The 14980-nt window shown below is 34.7% G+C and overlaps 1 protein-coding gene across 20 annotated transcripts in view; it reads left to right on the top strand.

Annotated features, from left to right (window-relative positions):
* The window catches only part of Slc4a10 (solute carrier family 4 member 10), a 308057-nt gene that overhangs the window by 247898 nt on the left and 45179 nt on the right, over positions 1-14980 (top strand). For all 20 annotated transcript variants that reach the window (XM_087199463.1, XM_087199486.1, XM_087199461.1 and 17 more), the window contains 4 exons: positions 5531-5631; positions 8724-8898; positions 9475-9608; positions 9971-10216. In XM_087199463.1, the coding sequence (XP_087055589.1) occupies positions 5531-5631; positions 8724-8898; positions 9475-9608; positions 9971-10216 (656 nt within the window). The remainder of the gene's footprint in view (positions 1-5530; positions 5632-8723; positions 8899-9474; positions 9609-9970; positions 10217-14980) is intronic.

The following is a 14980-nucleotide window of genomic DNA, read 5'->3' on the forward strand; positions in this document are numbered from 1 at the left end:
CCTTGATACTAGCTGACACACTTCCCTGATAAATGTGGTACTTTGATGATAAGCCACTGAACCAGTCTTTTATGTGCCTGGAAAGATTTTAGGCTCAGTTTAAAAGATATTACATTTTAATAACAATGTAAAATATGACCTGAGATAAACTGTACTATTATCTTTCCGTGTTCTGACACTTTACTTTGAAGTTGGCAAGCATTAGAAAAATTTAAAAGCATGGCTTAGTCACATTATGTGGAAAACTTGTTACTGCTAGCCACAGTGAAAATGGGGATGAGATTGTTATTATAATTCTTATGTTTATATTTACTTTTGGGCAAATGTATGGTTTAAAAATTATAAAACTTCCACCTAAGAAAACTGATCATGTATTTTCCCGAGCATGCATTCCAGAAAGATAAAAATAAAGAATTTTGTTTCTTTTGGGAATCATTTTCTTATTGCAAGCATTACTGTTGAGAGTGGTAGCCAAATGTTTTCAGAGGCTACTCCTCATATTGCCAGAATATTCCTACTGTATTTTCCGTCTGCACTCCCAGTTGTCTTCTAGTCAGCCTTGTCTTTGACCTTGTCTCTGGGGAGTTCCCAGGCTGGTCTGATGCTACTGCTCCTATTGAAGAGACCTATGGCCAAATTGACCCAATCCTGGACTTAGACATTTTTCTGGTCAGTCAAAGGTGGGCAAGTGAACAGATGTGCCACTTAACCATAGGTACTTAAAAATGGCACCTCAATTCCACTGTCAACTTAAGAAAATATATTTATATATATTTATATTAATATCTCATACCCATGTTTTTCTTATTAAATAATTCTATAATTATTAAAAATGACTTCACTTCATAATAATCACCATTTTTCAAGTTTATAACTACAACTACACAGTTTTAATTGCTCTATGAAATAGAAAGCAGTTGCTTAAGGAGTAATTGTAGGGATCACCTCATTTCTGCCCTTATATACATCTTTGCACTAAAGGAAAAGACAATACAATGCTCCCTGAAGTAATAAGAAGAAGCTCTTTATGTTATTTGGAAAAATTCAATAAAAGCATTGACTAGCGGGTGTGGTGGGGCGTTCTTGTAATCCAGGACTCAGAAAGCTGAAGCAGGAGGGTCACTGCGAGTTCGAGGCCAGCTTGGGATATTTAGTGAGTTCAAGTCCAGCCTGAATTACATGGCAAGACCCTGTCTCAAAAACAAAGCAAAACAAACATTGAGGCTCAGACTTTAAAAGTCATGGTAGGCCCTGGGATTTAGCTCAGTGGTTCTGCCGCCTGCCTCGCAAGCACAAGGTCCGGAGTTTGATCCCCGGTACAAAAAAAAAAAAAAAAAAAAAAAAAAAATTCACGGTAACAGCAATTAGTTCTTGAAACATTACAAGTGAAATAAATTTTTTAAAAAAAATATTTCCTTTGCGGAGTGGTATTTTGAGGCAAGTTGAATAAGTCCATATTTTTATTATTTTTAGGAGATAATAAGAATTAGTAAATTCTGGGAATTGAGAGGCAGTAGCACAAAAAATACTGAGTTAGGAATCAAGGTATCTGGGATCTGCCTTATCTATTTACTGGGGAGGTAATCAGGTATTGAACTCAGGACCTTGTGCTTACCAGGCCAGCGTGAAGCTACTGAGCTATATCCCCAGCCCTGCCATTATCTATTTGTATGGCCTTGAACAAATGCTTCATTCTCTCTGTACTGATGTTCTGCATCAGTGCTGCCCAATAGATCTTTCTAGAAATGTTCTATGTCCATGTTTCATACTAATAAAGCCATTATTAAGCACTAGAAATATAGCTACTGCAACTGAAGTACCAAATTTTTATTTTAATTAACTTAAATGTATATAGACATGAGGTTATGGCTACCATATTAGATAGCACAATTCTATATGATGATTTGAGTTAGAATGATGATGTGTGCTTCCATATAATATTATTACTTATGTACTTGCTTGTCTAATCCACAACTCTGTGAGAATTCAACTATTTTTAGTTGATTTTTTTTTTGATACCAGGGATTGAACTCAGAACCTTGCACTTGCGAGGCAGGCGGCAAAACCACTGAGCTAAATCCCCAGCCTTGACAATTCAACTATTTACTCTGTACATACACTGATATAGTTGAAGCTGAAGGAAAGTATATAACTACATTGACTGGTCTCAGTCAGTGATCTCATGATCACATACCTCAAGTGGTTCCTTAATGCCAAAAGTTTATCATACTGTCCTTCCCAAGTCCAGTTATTCTCTTTAGATGACCATTTCACACTTGTCCTCTCCTCACTTCAGCACAACCCTTGTGACCCCCACTCTCATATGTTGATTTACTTTTTACTTTCTTGGAAATTTGAGTAATTATAAAAGAACTTTCATCACACCCATCTGTGTGCCAGCATCTGTACAGACATATTCTGCCTTCCCATTTACTGCTACTGATGAACTATCTAAAATAAGCCTTCTACATCTGTAGTGGGTCTCATCTCTACATAAGGCCATTACTCTACCAATTCTCCTTTTTCTCCTCTATATCATTCATCCTTTCATTCTATTTTCTATGATTATTAACATATATCACACTATTAATGACAAAAAACTATTGATATCATTACCTCTGTCAGTAAGCCAACCATTTCTTCTGTTTCCCTTTGCAACCAAATATTAAAGAAAAGTTCTCTGTACTACCCACCTCCAATTCCTCTTTCCAATTCTCTCTTAACACTTCAATAAGGCTTTTGCTCCTATCACTTCACTGAAATTCTTACATCATGGCCGTGAATGATCACCACAGTATTAAATCCCATAGCGAATTTTCTCTCTGTTTTTTATTTAACCAACCAATCAGCAAGATTTGATAGAATTCATGCTGCCTTTTCTTTGTCATACTTTCTTTGATTGACTGACAAAATGCCAAAATTTTTTTCCTACAGTCTCATTGGTCACTTCTTACTTTCCTTTGCTGATTCCTCCTCTCTGGTTTCTTCATGTTGAAGTGACTCAAGACTCCAAGCCTAATGATCTTCCCCTCTCTGTCCATACAAAGTTTCTTGATAATATCATCCAATCTCAGCGTTTAAAAATCTTTTCCTAAATTTATTATTATTATTATTATTAATTATTATTATTTTTTTTGGTACCGGGGATTGAACTCAGATCCTTGTACTTGTGAAGCAGACAGTGGAACCACTGAGCTAAATTCCCAGCCCTTCTAAATTTATTTTCAATGTTGAATTTGAGAATTATCTATCCAACTGCTTAGCCTATGTCTGCCCTTGAATGTTCAATAGATAGCTGAAATTTAACATGTTGAAAGTTTGAACTGAATTATATTTTGTCATATTTCTTTTCCTGTATACATCTCCTCACTTGTAATTTTTTTTTTTTTTTTGATACTTGGGATTGGACTCAGGACCTTGCGCTTGCAAAGCAGGCAGTGGAACCACTAAGCTAAATCCCCGACCCTGCGTTTGTGATTTTGAAAGGCAGTACTGTATAGGGATTCCTGAAGAGTCTCTGGTGTTTTCTTAAACCTCTTGGGTTTATTTGGTTAACTTTTAATTGCATTCTTTCAATTGATCAGGCCAAAAACATGAATTCTTTTTTCTTATATCTTCTTTTTATTCTTGCAGGAAATTTGTTAGCTTTACTTTCAGTATTTATATAGAATTATACCATATCTTTCAATTGCCACTGAAATGCCATTCTGGTTCCACCTGCCATTATCTTTTTCTTACATTACTGAAATTAGTCTCCTAAGTGGCGTCCTATCATTTCTACCTTCAGCCCTAGAATCTATTTCAAAATAGCAACAAGAGTGACCCCATTTTCAATTATGCCTCTCCTCTCCTCAAAATCTGCAAACATGTTTCATTTTACTGAGAATGAAACTCAGGTACTTATACTGGCCTACTAAATCTACCCAATCCAGCATCCCTTTGTCCCTTCACATCTGAGAAGTCACTACCTACACCTTCCTTTTACCTCACAGCTCTCCAACCAACAAGGTATCCTTGGTGCTGTTCTTCAAACCCTGAAGGCTCCTTCCTTCTTAACACTGTCCATGAGCTGCTCTTTCTTTCTGGATATCCCCAAATTATTTCCACAACTGATCCCCTCATCTCCCTCAACATTTTCTCAAATGATCTTTTCCCCTCTATAATTGTTTGACCACTCTATAATTGCCATGCCAACCTTTTCACCACCCACCCCACACCTTAGACCCATCTTACTCTGCTCTGTTTCCATAGCTCTTATGCATTCTAACACAGTATTGAATTAGTTTATGTATTTAATTGTTGATCATCTACCTTTCCCATTACACTATAAGCTCCACTGACCTAATTTGTCTACTGGTATATTCCAAGGATTTGGCACTTTTCTGAAATGTCAACATATTTGTATTTAAGAACATAAAATATTTCCTATATTTTTTTCAGAAAATTATTGATATTTTTTATAAACATGACTTTTTTCAAATGTTCCTTTACTTCTTGAGGAAACCTCTGTACTAATTCTATTTTGGAATGGCACATAATACAAATTGTAATTGTACCACTCAAAATGTTTAATTTATTCTCTTAAACACATTGGTATGATCTAAGATCACCAGAGGTAGGATTTTAGGTATGACTTTGTGATTTTTTTTTCTTCAAAAATCTCTGTCACTGAAAAAAGTGGGCCGAATAAATCTAAGAGAAAAACAAAACTTACATAAACTTCAGATAATCTGTCATTGGTTCAGTTAGAAGTTTCTTTTTGAAATAGAATTTGGTCTGTGAGTCAGAAAGACTTTTATTATAAATTATTCCTTGGGTGAGAAGATATCGGTTGGATTAGAGAGGAAAATATACCCCAAAAATAGTAAATAAAATTTACTGAACAGTTAAACTATGCCAACATGTAATTATCACCACACCTAACCTTCTCGTCCAAAATACACCCCATCCTTGGTCTCTCTCTGACGCCTCTTTTACTTCATCTCTCCTATTCTTACATGACATTATAAATTTTTTCTCTCTCTCTCCCCACAGAACACCCACCCTCCCTTCCTTCTTCCCTTCCCTTCCATCCCTACCTTCCTTTCCCCTCTTTCCCCTTCTTTCAGTCCCTTCCTTCCTTACTTGCCATCAAATCCAGCCTTGGGCATACTAGGCAAGCACTGTACTACTAAGGTGTACCCACTGGCCCTAAAATCTTCTTTCTTGGCTGTCTTTGCAACTCTAGCATATCTAACTCTGAATGTCACTAGGCACTCAATAAATGTTAGTTGAAAGAATGAATAAATACCTGTAACCTCATGTAGTTCTCTCACCCACATTATAAGACAGTTACTGTTGTTATTCTCAATAAATAGAAGAAGGAACTAAAGCTTTAGGAAGTTAGATAACTTCCCAGACATCAAGCAGCCAATAAGTCATATGACCTGGGTTCTTCATCACTCTGCCCATTGTTTCAAGAAAAAAAAATATTGTTATTTAAAATTAATACATAGAATTAAAACAAAAACAACAACAAAACTTCCTGCAGGAGAAGAGGAAGATTCCTGCTGTACCAAATGGAACAGCAGCTCATGGGGAAGCTGAGCCCCACGGAGGACATAGTGGACCTGAACTCCAGCGAACTGGAAGGTTAGTGGAAATCATTTCCATGGGACTTCAGAGACCAAATGACATGTCATTCTTGTCTGTCAGGAATTGCTATTTTGAGATATAATTCATTTTATACTAATAATACCTACTCTTTGGGAGTGAATATGCCAATTAATTTGATCTCTCTGAAGTTACTAATGACTGTCATTATGGTTATACCAGAACAGAGGATGCACCGTTCTATTTTCTTACCTAGTTTTTCATTTTGCTGTGCATGAAATGCATTCACAGATTCTTAGAATGAATAAGAAAACTGTCAATTGGCTCTTCCAAAAGAGCTGCTTGAAAGCTTCAAGTTCAAGATGGAAATAAAAGTAAATACTGAGAACTCAGTCTTGTAGGCCCTATCTCATTAAATGCAAGTAGGATGTATATAATGCTATTTTTTTATTTTTACTGCTGTGATTTGAAAGAGCTATATGATTTATTTTTCTAATCACACATCTTTGAAGAGATGAAAGCTTCAATTTATTTCATGAAATGACTCTTCATAATTTTTTTTTGACAGCTTGTCTCTCTCGAAACAATGTGTGAGCAAAAAATCAGAATCTCTTGGGTGGGTCTCTCTTCAGGGAACTTGTGTGTCTAGCTTCCTTTATAATTAAAGGCACTTGCAAAGACTTTGCAGGATTTGTGCCCCTCTCCCCTCAAGGCCATTTTATGTACTGCTTCCTATGTATCCTCTAAGGTGACTTTCTAGTTCTTGACAGTTCTATGCATTTTAATTTGCCTGTGTTCTTTCCCTTTATCTGTATTTTGTCTCTGAGGAAATGTCCTTTAACACTTTCTCAAGACTGATACCTAATTTGAGATGGCTTGATTTTTTTCTTTTTCCTTCAGCTGAAGCTTTGTTACTCATTCTGTTTGCTTTCATATTTTCAAATGAAGTGCTTTTAAAAAATTTTTTGGTATTTTTTTCTTTCTCTCTCAAGTGTAACATGCCACATAGCTTAGATTTTTTTCAAGTTCACTTTTCCTTACTGCTTCCTAAATCCTCCCAGGTCATCAATATCCGGTATCTTCGCTTCTCCAGAGTTCTTCCACAGATTCTGTTGCTGACATGACTTGAAGTATCCATTATTCATCTGCTGTCCTGAAGTTGCTGGTGTACATCTGGGCTGCTCTTGCACTGTTCTCTGTAATGAACTCCCACTTCCGGATTTAGATTTTTACCACTAAAAGCACATTTATTGCACAGTTATATAACAGCTATTCAGACTAATTTATGCTCTAATAAGTAACTAACTAGAAAACAGTGGTCTAATATAAAATATTATCAAACTATAAATGTTAATTACTAATTAGTAGTTCGTAACCTCCTCAAATTATTTTGGGGATTATATGATATAAAAATCATAAATGAATACATATTCTGGTAACGTGAATCTGTTTTGAACTGTGACTTTTGACAAGGTAACAAATTATTCAGAAATTTAAAAATTTATTCAGAATTTAAAATATGGATATGTTTTGCCAAACACTGGTAGAGGAACCTAAGGTGAACTTTCTGTGTATATAAATTCCACAGGTTCTCTGCAAGCTTCTGAGAGTTTCAGATACCTTTTTTTTTAATTGAAGTTTCAGTCTTCTCATCCCTCTTCTAAAGGAAGCAATCCCTAGGAAAACAGTGCTTTTGTACTCACATAATTAAAAGATACTAACATGTAAATATTATGTCTATATCAGATCAGGGAAATTAAAAATAATTAAGATCTTCAACTATTTTGAATATATACACTTTTCAAGGTCAATCATAATTTACTTCTTTTTCTTGTTTGTTTTTTGAGACAGGGTCTCGCTTTGTAGTTTAGGCTGGCAATGAACTCACTATGTAGCCCAGGCTGGCCTTGAACTTGCAGCGATCCTCCTGCCTCTGCCTCCCAAGTGCTGGGATTATAGGCATGCGCCACCATGCCTGGCTAATCATAATTTACTTCTTAGGAGAACAATCATTTTTAAAATGGCTCATAGGGTGCCAAATGAATACTCCTATTTATAAAATGAATAACAGAAATTTAACATTTTTGTATGGTTCAAGAATCTTCAGCACTCTGGTAGAACTTTGGAACTTAAGGCTTTTTATCATTAACCTTCATGTAGGAACTCAAGTACTCTCTTAATTCACTTTAATATCACATCTGTATTCCATGGAACACAAACTTCATAGTTAAGTGTTAAGTCCAAATATTATTATTAAATGCTCAAAGAATGAGATTACTTGTTCATTAGTGTTGTCATTTCTAATAGATTAAAAATAGTCCTCAAAATGTAAGCATCATTTCACAATAACTGCTCCCAATCCACTTTTAAGTGCTTTAGTGTAGTTTTGGAATATTTTGGAATAAATTAATTATTCCAAGAATGGCCATTATTTTTTTGTGAATGATGACTGTTAGAATATGTTTAGGCAGCAGTGGATTAAAATTACATTGACTGCCCTTCTAAATTCCTAAAAATAAAAACAACTCTGAAACCTATCTGTCTTTTAAGTACTGCTATTATCTGTAAGATTATTTACAAATCTACTTGGAGCAATATATTGTGAGTTCTTCCCCTACGCCCTTTTGGCAGAGATAATAGGTAACTGGAGTCACAGTTAAACATTGCTTTTTTCTCTCTAGGATGACCTTCACTATTGCCATGTGCTAAAGCTAGTTAACCCTCCTTCCCTCACTTTCTATGCTAAATTGAATGTACTTAATTAGAAAATATGCCAATGATTGAGAAGGTAGGCCTGAGTTTAGATGGATAGGTTGACACAGAAATGGCACAGAGATTAGAATAATCCTTGAATCTTATTATTTGAATTTTTATTGATGAACTGTTCTGAATCTTGTTCAAGAGAACCTGGGATTTTTAGTTGTTGATACATATTTGATTAGGAATTGAAGTAACATAGTGGTGCAATGGCATCTCTGTAGATCACAATAATGCAACATAGCAGGTTAAAATGGGTCTCACTTCTGCTGAAGGAAAACGTATACTGTGACCTGGCAACAAAGCAAATGAGCATATTGATTTATGTGTTTTTATATTTGGGTTTCACTATTGTGTTTCCCCCCATGTCTTAGGATTTTTGGGGGACTTATTTTAGATATCAAAAGGAAAGCTCCATTCTTCTGGAGTGACTTCAGAGATGCTTTCAGCCTGCAGTGCTTAGCATCTTTTCTATTTCTCTACTGCGCGTGTATGTCTCCTGTCATCACGTTTGGAGGACTGCTGGGAGAAGCAACTGAAGGTCGAATAGTATGTATTATGCTTTTCTCTGAACCTTGCAACTTAATCTGTTTTTAAGACTTGGTTAGATAAATGAGCATTTACTTTTGGATCCTTTATGAGGAGAAATTTGATTTATAATCTGGCAGATATACTCATGATTTCTTGGATGACTTAGAACTGATGACCTGGGAGTGGAATATCCCAGAACAGCTAACTCTTAGTCTTATAGAGAATGTTCTAATTTGATCCTTTGACCTTTGTCCTCATCCCCCAATTCTAGACCAGTTTAAGGCTTTAATTCTTACCTAACAAAAAGTGCATTTCCAATATACCTGAGCCAAGTTTCTGTCCAGACACTAATTCTGAGAATACACTCTTTGTAAGCAACAGAGAAATGATCCATGGAGGTGGAAAGGACATCTCCTTGCTACCATATATTTCCTGCCCACTTGAGCCCCTTTTCTATTCTATGTCTTGCCCAGAGTTGCTTGGCATTTCATAGTGAAGAAGAAAGCACATATGTGTATATTTTAAATGTTTTTTTCTTAGTTACAATGGCTACTTGAACAGCTCAGGTAATGGAATCATTTTATCTCTACACAGAGTGCAATCGAATCCCTCTTTGGAGCATCCATGACTGGGATAGCCTATTCTCTGTTTGGTGGACAGCCTCTTACCATATTAGGCAGTACAGGACCAGTTTTGGTGTTTGAAAAGATACTGTTTAAATTTTGCAAGTAAGTGTTAAACTTTTGGCCCATATCCCCTTTCTTTTTCCTTATTCTAATCCCAACATTACTTTTGGATGTCTATCAAAAAAGGTAGAAGTGGTTGATTTGTCATTGTTTGTTTCTCCATGGACATGGAGGAAAAGTAAAACATTTGTGTATATTGTTATGTAATATTTATTAAAAATAAGATTCAGCTTTATGGACTGAGAAACTTCTTTTGGTTTTGTCCTCTTAAACATTTCACTTAGACAAAAGCTTGAGTTTAGATTCTCATGAGATGTGAATCAGGCTCATTTCTACTTATTTAAATTGGGGACAAGCTGTTAAATGACCTTCTTCCCACTGTTCTTTTCTTTTCCTCCCCCTAGAGAATATGGGCTGTCATACCTATCTTTAAGAGCTAGTATTGGACTTTGGACCGCAACCCTCTGTATCATACTTGTGGCCACTGATGCAAGTTCCCTTGTCTGCTATATCACCCGCTTTACTGAAGAAGCGTTTGCTTCTCTTATTTGCATCATTTTCATTTATGAGGCCTTGGAGAAGCTGTTTGAACTCAGTGAAGCATATCCAATCAACATGCATAATGATTTGGAAATGCTGACACAGTACTCGTAAGTACCATTTCCCTGTTGGCTTTGGGGCTTTTGTTTCTACAAATATTCTCATTGTTATAAAAAATATCCAGAACTTACTTAGCAGAGAATATGCCTTAAATTGATACATGACCTACATCTTGGACTTTTGGAATTGAATAGGATGTTAGGACATCTAATCATCCAGTCATCTGATTCTTGAATTCTCATTATACCATCTCTGCCAAGAATATCTTTTTAAAGTTCTATTTATCAAATATTTCTTAAAATTATATTGTGAGCAAAGTCAATTTTAATGTATATTGATTTTGCTTTTGCAAAATGTATTATTTTTGTTTTCTTTTAGTATCTTTTTAATTTCTTATAATCCAAAAAATTTAGAAATGCAGTAATCAAAATACAAGATTTCAGATTTAAAGGATCGAGACTACTTTGTATTACTTTGACATTTAAAAGTAGTTAAAAGCATAAATGAAAATCACTGAATTGAAGTTTAACTTTGCTTTCAGAACTTGCAACGTATGATAGAACTTGTGATAGAACTTGCAACTCAGGTTTTACTATTTGAAGGTGATGTTACAGTTTAGGATTAAAGATAAAATTAGATCTACTTTTATTTCCAGGTTTGGTATACCAGAAGCTCGGAATACCTCTAAGGCTGAATCTGGCCGTTAAATGACTCCTGTTTAACTTTAAGACTGTTTGGTTGCATTTATGTATAATTTTTAAACAGCAAATATTTGAAGCAGTATGTTCTTTACATTTATAACAATTACATCAACCACTAATGCTTTTCCTATAAACTACTTAGATATGGCCTCAAACACTTTGAATCTTTATTATTAGAAATTACAGTTATTGAAATTATACTGAAATAGTTCAAAATTAAGATTTTGTTAAGAATGATGTAAAGATAAGATTTTGAAAATAATATAGTTCCTAGTACTTTAACTTATTCTTAGTCTTTAGCAATAGCTTTAAACAGTGTACACTTATTTCTGGACAAGAAAAATCTAAGTGGAAATATAAACTAACTTTCCTTCCCCAAATAAATATAGTATTGCAAATTGGGTTAAGAGAGGAATAAAGGTAGATGTCAGGGATTCTCTCAAAGGAGCAGATGAAAGAGCAGTTTAATTAGAACCACAGGTAACATTAATACATGCCTTTTCATTTAACTTTACTTGTAAAGAAAATGATATAAGTGAATTTGGATATCTTTGTTAAGAAGCACAATTTTCTTTAGTTTTATTTTCAAATCTACTTCATACCAAGCACTATGCTGGGGAAATGATGATGTATAATATTCTGTCCTCAATGAGCTTTCAGTTTAGAAATGAATGTAGACAAAGTTAACACAAGATGAGTACTGTGTTAAGAAGTTGGTGTAGAATGGTACCACATCAGAAGATAACTCAACTAGATTAGGGTTCAGAGAAGACCTTCTGGAGTTAATGATATAGGATAAAAATCAATATGGGTTACAAAGGTGCCAAGAAATGAGGCAGGAACTTGGTTCAGATAGAGGGTATGTACAGACTTGGATGTAAGACATTTGTTACATTTGAACTATTTGTTTGAAGTCAAACAAGTAGTTGTAAAACAAGAAAAGAAATTCAGGTTTCATTACTTGGATGTAATGGTTAGTGCATCAATGAATACAAATAAGGTTTCCAAAAAACACAACAATGTAGGATAAATAAAATGGATAAAAACAGAACAACTGTGTTAGAAGTAGTGGGAAGGCACCAATTGCCCACCCTTCTAACTGCTTTCCCTGAATCTCGGTGGCAACTTCTTCAGGCCGAGGAATCTGTTTAAAATCCTCTGGTCTAGAAAGGAAAAATCAGAGAAGCAAGGATTGAGTCTTGGATAATGTGCCCAGCTTGAGGGTAGAATAAAGGAAATGAATCAGGCCCATAGATTAAAAAAATAAGAAAGAGGTATCAGATAAGGAAAAAAAAACATGGGTAATGTTAAGATGTAAAAAGCAAGAAAGAAGAATGTACAAAGGAATCTTTACAGAGGTAAATCAAGAGATCAAGAAAAATAGGAGAAAGGGTTTGAAAAGAGATCACTGTTGATTTTAAGAAACAGTATTTGTTAATTCCTCTGCATGTTTTTTGAAGCTACAATGAATGGGATTGTTTTACCGTTTTCTTTCTCAGTAGACTCATTATTGGTGAACAAGCATGCTGTTGATTTTTTTGTGTGATGATTTTGTGTCCTGCCACTTTGCTAAATTTATTTGTTAGCTCTATGAGTCTTCTGGTGTAGTTTTTTTGGGTCTTCTATGTAAAGGATCATGACATCTGAAAATAAAAAATGGTTTGACTTCCTCCTTTCCTATTCATATTCCTTTTATTTCTTCTCTTGCCTGATTGATATGGCCAGAATTTCAAGTGCTGTATTGAACAGGATGGGTAAGAGTGGACTCCTTTGTGTTATTCCTGATGTTCAAGGGTAAACTTTCAGTTTCTCCTCATCTAGTGTGCTATTGGCTGTGGGTTTGTCATGAATGACTTTTATCAATTTGAGGTAAGGTCTTCCTATACCTATTTTTATTTTAGTTTTTATCATGTGAGTGTTGAATTTTTGTCAGAGGCTTTTTCTGCATCTACTGAGATGATTATGTGATTTTTATCCTCATATCTACTTTTATGGTATATTATATTTATTGATTTATCTACAATATATGGTACCATCTTTGCATCACTGGGATAAAGCCAACTTGTTCATGATGTATGGTCTTTTAATGATTTGTTGCATCTGTTTACAAGTATTTTGTTGAGAATTTTTGGCTATGTTCTTTCCTACCTTTTCAATGTCATGGGAGAGTTTGAGAAATATTGATATTAATTCTTCTTTGAAGTTTCTATAAAAGTCAACCGTGAATCCTTTGGGTCCTCGACTTTTCTTAGTAAAGTTTTTACTACCTCAATTTCATTGCCCATTATTGATCTATTAGGTTTTCTATACCTTCTTAGTTCAATTTTTGTAATATATATGTGTCTAGGAATTTATCCATTTCTTATAATCCTCTGGATTGCAGCAGTATATGTTGTGATATCATTTTTTCATTTCTAATTGCATTGATATGAGTCTTTTCATTCCTTCATTTGGTTATGGGTTTATTAATCTTAATTATCCTTTCAAAGAGCCAATTCTTTAATTCATTCCCCCTAACCCCAAAATATAAATAAAGAACAAAATAAAGAAGAGAGTGAAGGAAACAGGGAGATAGACTTTTGGAGATGGAGAAGGGGATCTGTGAAAGAAGAGAGAAGGGAGGGGAAGGGAAGAGGATTAAAATGATCAAAATTCACTATGTACTAATTCCCCCAAACTATTGCAATTATGCATTGCAAACATATACTAATAAAACAGAAGAATCAGCATTGGATTGAGAGAGGAGGCAGGACAAGAAGCCCATTTGCAAAACAATTAAAGGAGTAGATGGTAAAGAAATGGAGAAAGCATGCACAGGCCATTTTGGTGTCAAAGTAAAAAATATGTCTGCTGGAGAGGGCAATGAGATCCTGAGAAAGGCAATTTATGACACAAAAGAGTTGCTTCTGTTTGAAAATGAGACAGAGAAAAGAAAGCAGTAGAGATGATAAGAAAGACAGGAAATTAAACATGGAAGTGTAGCCTTTAAGGAGTAAAGAAATAATGAGATCTAGGCAAATAACAGAGGCAAGTCATACAAAGGCTGAGCAGATAATCTGAGAATAAAAAATTGCTTTATGTGCCCCTGGTCACTGCCTATCATGGTAGTAATAACAGGAGTGGCCTTCTGACTTTCTACCTCTGCTTTTCAAAAAGGAATCTTCACGAGTTCAAATTAAAACTTAGATCAGTGTGGGCATCTGAATCTTACATATTTGAAGGCTGAACATGAGTACATACTTATCACTGTGTCCCATTGCCCATGTCCCTCCTCAACTAAAATTAGTGAGGTAAAAGAAGGAGAAAGCCTGGTTCAACATGATGGGTAGTGAGGTTTTAGTGTCCTTTTGCTTTGAAATGGATATAACAAAAACAGAAAAACAGTATCGCTGAAGAATGTGCTGAGCAGATACCCTGACTACCTTGCTTCCTGACTACCTTCCTTGTTTCTTATACTATGATCGATTGACCTCCAGTTAAGAATGGTGATACACATGTACTCCAATTTGAAAATATCTACCTATAAAATGGACCTAAATTCTACCATTAGAAATGCTATTTATGAGTTATACAGGTTTCCATATTGTGTACATGGCATCTGATCAGGTATTACTATTACTAACTTTCTGGAGAAGCAAAACCAATTTTTATTATGTATATAATACACATATTTATTAGTGTACTTTTAGGTGTTTGCATTAAAGAAAATAAGTCAATACTAATAAGTTATTGTAATATATATTCTTACACTTTTGCACAACTCTGTTTTATGAAGTTTACGTGACAAGTTGTGGCTTTCTTATTCTTGTTGCTGTGATTTTTTTACACAAATCAGTTTTAAGTGTCATTATACTGGTGGCCACCTAAGGTTTTCAGCTTAGATGTTACTGGCCTCATCTTTCATAAACTTTATTAGAAAGATTCCTAAAAAATATCATAGATTGGACACACTATGTCTAAGATTTCAATTTTTGTGAACTGAATATATCTATAATTGCATATATACCATAATATACCATATAGTTTTTCAAGTGGAAGATTTTGCAAAAAAAGTCATCATGTTTAGGATCTATGTTTCAAGTACTCTTTGTTCTTGGGCCTTCTATATTCATA

This window comes from Heterocephalus glaber, unplaced genomic scaffold (genome assembly GCF_053883595.1).
Source record: "Heterocephalus glaber isolate CG9 unplaced genomic scaffold, H.glaber_assembly_v1.0 deba00000347, whole genome shotgun sequence".
Taxonomy (NCBI): Eukaryota; Metazoa; Chordata; class Mammalia; order Rodentia; family Bathyergidae; genus Heterocephalus; species Heterocephalus glaber.